Source organism: Vicia villosa, linkage group LG4 (assembly GCF_029867415.1).
Source record: "Vicia villosa cultivar HV-30 ecotype Madison, WI linkage group LG4, Vvil1.0, whole genome shotgun sequence".
Taxonomy (NCBI): Eukaryota; Viridiplantae; Streptophyta; class Magnoliopsida; order Fabales; family Fabaceae; genus Vicia; species Vicia villosa.
The window spans coordinates 118481060-118491555 of NC_081183.1; the positions used below are offsets into that span (position 1 = coordinate 118481060).

General features: G+C 36.6%; 1 protein-coding gene across 1 annotated transcript; it reads right to left on the reverse strand.

Annotated features, from left to right (window-relative positions):
* Positions 1–8342: 8342 nt before the first annotated feature.
* LOC131599544 (defensin-like protein 183) lies at positions 8343–9170 on the reverse strand. Its single transcript, XM_058871861.1, has 2 exons — positions 9079–9170; positions 8343–8753 (listed from the first exon to the last, which is right to left on the reverse strand). The coding sequence occupies exons 1-2, from the start codon at positions 9137–9139 to the stop codon at positions 8425–8427; spliced, it is 390 nt and encodes a 129-aa protein (XP_058727844.1). The 5' UTR covers positions 9140–9170; the 3' UTR covers positions 8343–8424.
* Between the last annotated feature and the right edge of the window lie 1326 nt (positions 9171–10496).

Sequence of the window (10496 nt, forward strand, 5' to 3'; positions counted from 1 at the left end):
ATGAGTCAACAATGGAGATAATATTGTTTCTTTAGTCGTAGAAACTTATGCATTAATTATACCTAAAGGTTTAATCATTACAACATTTATGACTTTAAGCAACAGATGAATAGGCAACAACATATAAAGCTTATAAATCATAGCTTTGAGGAGTGTGTATTCACTTTAAGAGCGTAGTGTATTCACTTTAAGATACCTTTTTTTACTTTTATGTTTTTGTTAAAGAGCATAGTGTGTTCTCTTTAAGATACGCTTTAAGAAGCATTGGGGCAAATTGTCCTGGCGTATTCACTTTATACTATGGTTTTGAACTTTGGTGTTTTCTTTTTTAGAGACCACGAGTATAAAGCGCAACCTAAATTTAAAGACTAAGGGTGTGTTTGTTTCAAGGTTTAAAATTATATTTCTTGAAATATGGCTATGGGATTGCAAGATTTCCATGTTTGATTCAAGGTTTAAAAAATTATTCCAATGCATTTTTTGTTCATAGGAATCTTATTTGCGCATGAATTTTTTATTTTTATTCCAATATTTAAAAGGTGGAAATATAATATTCTCATAGGAATAAGTCCATCCAACTCTAACTTCACACTATCATTCATATTTACTATTTTTTAATTTCAAATTAAAAAAAACTTATAGTTATTCCTAGGAATCTAAATTTCCACCAAACACATAGGTGGGAACAATTCTCCCAAGAATAATAATCCTAGGAATATAATTTTAAACCATGAAACAAACACACCCTAAAGTTTTGAAGTTTTTTGCTTTTAAATATGAATGATTGATGTACAAAAATGAATCAGCAAGGATCGATCTCGCAATATCAAAACTTTTTAAATTTGATTAAGAAATCTACAACTAAGCCAATTTACGTCTGATTGGGAATATTTCATGTTGTTGACTATTTATATATAACTTTTGTATTTTAATATATAAAATTATTAAAAGTGTATTGCCATAATTTAAATTAAATGAGATATTTTTTTTTTAAAAAGAGAAATTAGAAACTTTGTCTAAATTTTTATATCTTTTTAAGACACGTGATTTTTACTATAGGTAACAAAAAATAAAAATACAAACTGATCAAAATAAAAATAACATTTAAAAAGAAAAAAAAGGTAAATTCTTTGGTACGAATTAATTTTAGTTGAATATCGGTACCTTTATTGTATACATATTTAAAATTTTAAATTAATTTAGATTTGAATGCCCTTTTGGTTCTTCTACTTTGACTTCTTTTTTTAATGTTTTAGTCCTCCTTTTGTTTCGGCACCGAGTACACCCTCACTTTGAAGCAGTTTGGGGACCTGATAGGATTCCAGACTTCACTTACTGCCATTCCTGAGCTTCCGTTAGGATATTTCATGACCAGTGACATAGACAGGTTCTGGAGAGCTATTACCAATGGAGGTAGTCTTGACTCGTTTGAGCAGCTGTCTAGGAAGATCCATAATCCAGCATTCAGGTATTTTGAGATGATTTTGTGCCACAGCTTCTTTGGGAGGAGCTATTGTGATCACCCCGTGACTGCAGAGGAGACCTTATTTTTGTACTGCACTAGTCAGTTGCGTCCCATCGCGAGTGGAGCTCTCTTGATAGAGAGTCTCGATATGGCTTTATCGTCCGTTGAGGGATACTTGCACGCTGGTGGGAACGTGACGCTGATTGCATCTGCTTTGGGTTTGGATAATCAGTTATTCCAGTTGACCCCATATTGTGGAAGTACACGTATTCACATTGATTTTTGTTTAGACCGAGGACTTATGCGCCGAGCTTCTTTCCACCCATATCAGTACAGGCTCCTTATTGACGATCAGGTTGTCTACTATTTCACTTTGCCTGATCCACAGATGACCTGCATCTCCAACCGGGCAAACTGGAATTACACTCTAGAGGGTTGGGGCGAGACATCTGTAGGCATCACTGATTTTCCAGAGCCAGACTATTCACCAGAGTCAGAGGACCCGATTATTGAGGATCTAGTTACAGAGGATCCAGTACTTGAGTACACACCTGGGCCTGAGGCTGAGCACACTACCATTTACACTAGTAATTTTTCCTTACAAGAACCAGATATGCGAGCACAAATGGCAGCGATGCGAGCGGAGATGGCTACACTCCGACAGGAGGTGACTGACCTTACTTTACAGATTGAGTTAGATGGTGCCACATATGCTAGTGAGATCGACGACTTAACACATGAGGTTGCTGAGCTCAGACGACAGCTGGCCATATTGCGAGGCCCTGAGCATCCTGCCCAGCCTCCTCCTGGTTGGTGATTTAGATCCGTGCTGATCACGAGATCTCCTATTATAGTATATTACTATGTTGTTCATTTCCCTTTCAGACTTATTTTCCTGTTTATTTTTATTTCAGCTGCACATCGTACTCTCTTACATATTGTGCTCTCTATATATATTTCGTTTTGTTATTTTATATTTTCTTTTCTAACTTTGTTTATTTAATATTTTCTCTTAACTTGTTTTTATTTTTTTCAAATAAAAAGAAAAACATAATATATATGTATATTATATACATATATGTTTTATAAAAAAATATATATTTTACATGAAAACACTAGGTGCACCCCAAGTATCAAGTAGTGACAAGAACCCTGAAGCCCATTGCCCAAGGCCCAAAATCGGCCCATCTAGATTTTGCATTGACCACGCCCGCGGTGGGAGTAGCCGCGCCCGCGGTGACGCAACGACCACCCAACGGCTAGCTGCTCGGAAATCCCCCCATTTATCACCTTTTTCAACTTTCAACCACATCTTCCATTCTTAACCCCCCATAACTCCCATTACCATCCATAACTCACCTACTACATTATTCCCACCATTAATACTCATCAACCACCACTTTCTTCCACTCTCTATAAATATCTTCACCATTCCACTTTCTTTTTCACACTTTCACTACTTCTGCCTCTCAAATTATTTTCTTTCTTTCTATTCATCAAACAAGACGATTATTATGGAGTTCAATGGTTACACACTGCGACAAGGCAAACCAGGAACAAGGCAACGCCAACTGATCGAGAAGTTGCAGTCTACACAAATTCATCCAACCAGGTACATTGACGAAGACTGTCTCTATACCTTAGGATTGTATAATAGTGTTTTCTCTCTTCTTGATAAATTAGGTCTGCATGATATCTTTGCTACTAATGCATCTACCTACCCTAGGCTGACAATAGAATTTTTAAGTTCTTTAATTTATAATGTTACGCCTAACACTGCTAGTACCGTAGGTGAAGTTAAATTTAGATTGTTTAATGTTGAATACGAATACTCCACCGACGGTTTAGCCAAGTTGTTAGGGATGCCTTTTGGGGATGGCGCTATTTGTGAAGCACCTTTGGATTCGAATTGAGATTTCGAAGCTTTTTGGGCCAAACTATCCAAATTAAATGCAAACTCTTTTGATGGCCCACTTGCTTCACATATCCACAATCCCGCCATTCGTGTCTTTCGATTTCTTTTAGCATGCACCATTTTTGCTCGGGAAAACCTGAACAAGGTGAATGCTAAAGAACTTGTAATCATGCAGAGTTGTCTAACTAACACCAAAACAAACCCGGTGCCTTTTATGATTGCCCATATGATCTACGTTTTAAGAAAAGGGACACCGATTTCTTTTGGTGGCCTAGTTACTACTATCGCTCGTGCCCTTTGATTGGACACCGAGCTTGCCACTTTAGTCACTTCCTCCTCGTATTGCAAGCTTAAAGTTTTTGAAAGATATGCGACTATGCAAGACGAGGAAGGAAGGTGGCTATCACCTTATGGTGGGTGGTGCTGCTGTCGAGAGTGTTGTCCTCCCTTGCACCCGCCGTACTGACATAAGATTTGAGCGTAACTGGACCTATGATTTAAGCGCCCCCGCTTTCACTGGTCCATTACCCCCAAATGTTCCTTTAGAGGAGGGAAACAACACGGATGATGATTTTGACTTCCAAACGGAGTCACCTCCTCATTTCACACCATCACACACTACACCATCTTCTTCTCACCCTTCTGCAGGTACCGCTCCTAGCTTCTATGTTACTGAGGACATGTGGAGAGAGCATATGGCCCGGGAGGAGAGGCATGATACCCTCCTCTCTACCATCCAGCAACAGGTTGCCGACAACATGGCATTCATGCAAGCATCTCAAGTTCAGAATGCCCGCTCCTTGAGTACCATTATGGAAAGTCAATTGGCTTTCCAAAACCAGCAGCATCTTCAGCAGACTAGTTTCTCTACTCACTTCCAATTAACGGAGGCCACCCAGGGCACATTGATCGGTAGGACTAGGGAGCTACAAGCTGCAAATGCTGCTCTCACTGAGCGTATGGAGCAGTTTGCCCTTGAAAGAGATAGTCGTCGCCGAAGTCGTAGCCGCCATTCCGGACGTACACCTCAGGATGGCGAGGGGACTAGTGGACCTCACTAGTCTGGTCAGGTATCTCCTACCTAGACTTACTTTGGAACATTGGGGACAATGTCCAATTTAAGTGTGGGAGGAGAATTTTATCGCTTTTATTTCCTTTCCGTTATTTTCCTTTAAGTACTCTATTTTTAGTTGCTGTTTTATTTCCTTCTAGTATTTTAGCTGTTTAATAAAATACATGTGATTGACGAGTCATTTTGCGTAGTGTATCCGTAAGTTTTTCCCACTTTTTACCTTACCAGAAATTTTGTGCTAAAAGAATACAATATGTTTTAAGATTTTGAGCCATGAGTTTTAGGTTTAGGATAGGGTGTGTTTAGTCTTGGGTACCCTTTTTGAAAAATCGATATCGTCTTTACACCGTAAACCTTGTAAATATTAGAGTTATTTCCGTCTTCTCCCCATGCTATGATTTGAATTTTACAAATAGGTCCTTAAGTAGTTTATTTTCGTAGTCGGCTCCGGCCTAAACATGCTCTGCGCGTAGGATCGATGAAAATAAGTGAATGATCTCTTCTTTTGCCTCAAAGAAAAAAAAAATAAATAATAATAAAGATGCATGATTACTACCTTGAGCTAGGTGATCCTCACGCGATCATTTAGTTCAACTTGTTGTAAGCATCCAGAAAAACAAAAGAAAAAAGGAAACAAAAAGGCACTACCCATTATGGCTGGTTCAGAGGTATCAGGGGCTGAACTCGGTAGGGCGGATTACGATCCGATCCCCCACAATTGTAATTGGGTAAATGAAAGGGGTTACCAAATCTTGTACCAGAACCCCTTATCTTGAGATCAGAGTCACTAACCGGTCACTACACTATGAGTATGTAAGGATAACGGGCTTAATGTGATTACACCTGAATGAAAAAGGACCTCACCTAAAAGAAAAGTCTTAGCATAGCGGGAGTAATAGGAATTGTTTTATGTAGGAATGAGGTTTACGTCCGTATTTTGCGGTAAGTGTCATTTCGATATCCTTAGTTCAAATAGTTGGTACCTGACAACATAATCTCACTTTAACCTTTCTACTTTGGCTTGATTACTCAAAAACATTTGTATCTCTTCGTCTACTTCTGAGAGTTTTGCTTGAGAACAAGCAAAGGTTTAAGTGTGGGAGAATTTGATAACATCAAATCGCACTATTTTTTGACTCGAATATCACATGTTTTCCTTAGTTTTTATTATTGTTTTCCATTATTATGCCCTTGTTTCCTTTGTTTTCAGATCACATGTCCTTTCAGAGCCTTCTACAAAGAAACAAGCAAAAACGCCAGAAAAATAGGGTTTTTCCAGAGAAATGCACACATGGCGTCCAGCTCCGTGCCGACTACAGGGAACGCGATAACGTGGCCCACTTTCACCCAATGGCCAACTGCCACGTTCCCACGATCTTCCTCTTTACACACACCGCGCCCGCGGTGAGGTGGCCGCGCCCGCGGCCTTCACAAATGGTTTCCCGCTCAGAAGGAGTTGAGGGGCATGTTGGTCTTTACATAGTTCCAGGAACCTCTATAAATAGCAAGGGAGTTTCATTTCGTCTTTTCATCCAAGCTTAGTACTTCTTAAGCCATATACCATCAGTATCTGTAAAGTGATAATCTCTTCACATCGGGGAGTTATTGCGGTGTAGATTAAGTTTGTAATCTAGTTTGGAGCAATTTGGTTGAAGTTCATCATACCATCCTTTACTTTGTATCAGATTCAAATCTCCGATTGGAGTAAGGTTCTATTTAATCGCTTTATTTATTTTTTTTATCGCTCTTACCATAGTCTACACGTTTTATAGACTTTAAATGCTCTTACCATAGTCTACATGTTTTATAGACTTTAAATGCTCTTACCATAGTCTACACGTTTTATAGACTTTAAATGCTCTTACCACAGTCTACACGTTTTATAGACTTTAAATGCTCTTACCAAAGTCTACATGTTTTATAGACTTTAAATGCTCTTACCATAGTCTACACGTTTTATAGACTCGTACCTTTTACTTTCCGCTCTTACCATAGCCTACATGTTTTATAGGCTCGCGTTTATTTCCATGTCTGGCTAAATTTATAAGGATTAGAATGTAAGGATCATATTACGATAGTGTTCCAATGTTTTATTAAAAGAAAAACTACTGAGGATGTTTTAACTTTTAATACTCATTTCTGTATTTAATGTTTATGGGTAAGATCGAAAGTCGTCCATACTTAAGATCAAACTAGGTTAGTTCTTAACCAAACGGAAAGAGCGAAAGCCATTCGTTTTGTTAACTAGAGTATTTTAACATATTTTTAGAAAATGATTTCGAAACTATTTTCGGACGCGTTTGTGGGTTTGAAATCTGATTTTTGGCTAAACACCAAAAATCTCTTTAAGTTAAATTTCTCAAGTTAAAATCACTTTTCTACTAAGATAAGTAATTGATTTCTTAAAAATAGGTCCACTGCTTTAACGCAATGCGCACTTTTCATTACGTGACAAATGAAGAGATAGACGTAAAGGGTAAACTCGGTTCATAGTACGCGAAAGCGACAAGTTCCCGTTAAATCATTCCTTTCTATAAGTAGAAAATATTGCCTCAGATGTAGCTCTATACATGTATAACTGGAACATTGTCTGATTCACGTGATTTACATTCGATCATGTTTGTCTTTATCTGTTTAATTTAACTTACTTTTATTTCTTTGTACTGCACTCATTCTCTTATAGTGATCTTCCTTAGATAAACACCTTAACAATTAAGTCGATAGATTGACGATTGGTCTCTGTGGTTCGATAATCTTATATATTACTTCGATAGGTTGTGCACTTGCAGTTTATATTTAGACTATACAGCAGTTACAACACCCATCAGCAAGTGACACTATTTCTATAAGGGGTTGTGAAACGGGCTTGTCCTATCAAGCATGCTGATTTTTCCCGCACTTTTTTGTAGGGTGGGTCAAGGTTTTAGATCTGCACCTTATGATATATATGTTCCTATCCACTCCATTTATTTGCAGGCTTTTGAGGGAGTGGGCTTTAAACTTTTTTTTTTTTTTTGCATTTTTACGCCTAAAATATGCAATGTTATTGGGTCTGCACCGTCCAACCTCGCCGTTATTTTTTTGTATGGGAGGGAAAAGATTTTAGACTTGTTCTCTATATAATGCCTGCTCCGCCCTGTCTTAATTTTTGCGTTCTTTTTCGGGACGGACATGGCCGTTTGCCATCTCTAATTTATATGATATGTACCTATATGCAATTTTATTAGGGTTGTTGAATGTCTTCGAGGGAACCTAGAGTCTTGTTGGCGTTGATCAGGAAATTTTTTTTTCTCTTCTTATTTTAACTTTTAGTCTCGTTCTTGTTGATTCTACTCAAACTCTTCGTTTGCTAGTTTATGGCTTGAGTGGGACCCTATCCTCTGTAAAATAGTTTATTGATTGAAACTCGCTGTATATTTTATCGTTTATAAACGGTAAAAAAAATTTACCCATGAATCTAACTTAGGTACATTTACTTTTAGGTTAAGTTTGGAGGAGAGGAGAGGAGAGAAGAAGGCTTCCAAAAATGAATTTTTTAAAAAAAAAATTAGGGGTTTTTTTAGAGTTATGAATAAAAGCAAACCCTCCAAAACTCTCCCAATCAAAACCCGTTAATTCTTTTCCTTTAATCTTTCTCTATTTTTAAAGTTCTCTCCTTCCTTCCCCTCCAAATTTCTAAACATAATAAATTGTATTAAAAATTTTAATTAATTTTAAAATAAAATAAAATATAAAAGAGACGTGCCATTGAATCATAACGTTTAATTGATTGATAATATCAACACTCAACTAAATGTAAAAGTATTGGAGTATTCACCTGTATAAAAATAAATAATAATAAGTGTTGTAATAAATGGATTATTTTATTTAAAGAGATACTTTTTCTCCTGCACATTGAAATGACAATTTCATGAAAATTAAACTCTTCCTACTACTAGTATTATTTTATATTTATTTCAATTAAATATAAACTCAACGGTTATATGAACACATGCAAAGATCCTGATCAAAAGCAAGTATACATGTTCCACTACCTGTCTTAGGATATCTACTTTGACACTTTTTGTTACAACAATCATAGTTACAGTCATTAGTGCAAATTCCCATCCCAATAACACAAGTAGGTGTTGGTTCTCCAGGTGGTGGCCGATCGAAAGTACAAGTGCATAAGTTTAAGAATGAGCATGATGTTCCTAAAACATTTACACCTTTTGCATAGGAATTACAGTGCGCAGAACAATCTTCTGCATCACATCTACCCACAATTTTTGTGCATTCACCTTTTACCTGAATTAATTGACCTATGCTTGGAAAAAGAAAAAAAATATATAGTGAGATTTACGGTCGATGACTCTTAAGCTCCTATTGGCTCAGATATAAAATAGAATTCTCGAGACAGGCCGAGAAAGTGCAAGAACTACCAACCGATCTACCAAAATCTCAGTTAATCGATCAAATCACAGCATGCCAAATCAAAATATATCCCCTCTAAATCTAATCCTAAACAGACTACCAATAGATATGAACATCCGGTAAAATTACCAAATCCTGGAACCATAACCCACTTAGCAATCTAAACAATCTTATACCAAAAACTTTTATGATAATCAAGGAGAGTAATCTTACCTGCAAGAAATAAAACCAGGATGGTAGAGAAATAGAAACATTTTGAGCTTTGGTTGGCCATTACACGCTATAATACAGTTTGCAAGTTTTCTTTTTGATTCGGTACTCCAATATTAAATTTAGTATTTATAAGGAAAAAAAGTCAATGAGATTAGGATACAGGTGGAAAGCGCAGACAATTTAATATTTTAATTATGGTCATACTAGTACGTGGACATATATTAAGAAACTTTGTCATCAAACAACAAATTTTAAACATCAAATAAGTCAATGCATAATATTTTTAAAATGTTATAAATATTTATGATAGTGAATGTCCATCTTTTTTGTTGTTGTTATCTTTGTTGTAATTCAATTACAAGTTGTGTTCTAAAATGATAAAATGGAGAAAGTGAGTAAATGCTGATAAATGCATGAAATAAAAGTCCTACATTGGAAGATTTACTCACCTTAAAAGTCTTTATAAAGAGTTAATGTCATTAACTCAACAAAAGGACAAATGAGGATAATGCCACATTGACAAATATGGTGGTCCCAAGCTAGTGACGGTTTGTCGATGGCACTTGAGCACTTAGGCACGTCGCATAGGAGCAATCGGGCTATTCGCGGCGTTAATGAGGCGGCTCCGACGGGCGACGGCTGGCCTTCGCCCGGTTGTTACATTTTGCTTAGTGTTCGTGAGAAATTGATGTCCCTGAAGCTTTCCAAGTTGGTGCAATCATAGAAAAATTGCCACCTTCATGGAAAGGATACAGAAAGAAATTGCTGCATAGTTCTGAGGATTTCTCGTTGGAGAAACTTCAGAAACACCTTCGAATCGAGGATGAAATGAAGGATCGTGAGAAAATCGAGTCCGCTGGATTTGCTAAGGCAAATGTTGTTGTTGCAAAAGGAAAGAAAAAAATATGATGGCATAAAAAATCATCTTGGTTCAAAGAAAGAATATAACAGGTTCAAAAACTCTGGCGGACAAAAGGGCACTAAAAATGGATGTTACGCAAAAAAGGACCAAGCTTTAAACTACAAGACCAATGGGTTAGGAGAAGTTTCATCGGAAATAATTCTTATCTTAACACCAAGGTTTTAAAACAAAAGACCTAGCTTTAACAATACAAAGGTCAATGGACAAAGAATAGTTTCACCGAGAATAATTCTATTCTTTAGTACTAAGGTTTAAAATAAGAAGGGTTTGGTTAAGCTTTAACAATACTAAAACATAAAATAAGTGAAAAGCTTTAAGAATACTTGACACAAAAATAAAAGAGATTGGAAAAGAGTTTGAGTATCTTTGACAACTTAGTCAATACCATTCCCATCCTTTTGGGCAAAAACAACAAACTTAAGCTATTAACAATAAACCTCAAGTGTGTGTGTGTGATATTATGTGACACAATAACAAACAAGTGAGTATGATAAAC

Bases quoted from the DNA above. Each gene is read 5' to 3' on its own strand.
- LOC131599544 (XM_058871861.1), bottom strand. From the start codon at position 9,139: ATGGCCAACCAAAGCTCAAAATGTTTCTATTTCTCTACCATCCTGGTT. The intron at 8,754-9,078 runs GTAAGATTACTC...TTCCAAGCATAG, and splicing joins CCTGGTTTTATTTCTTGCAG to GTCAATTAATTCAGGTAAAA.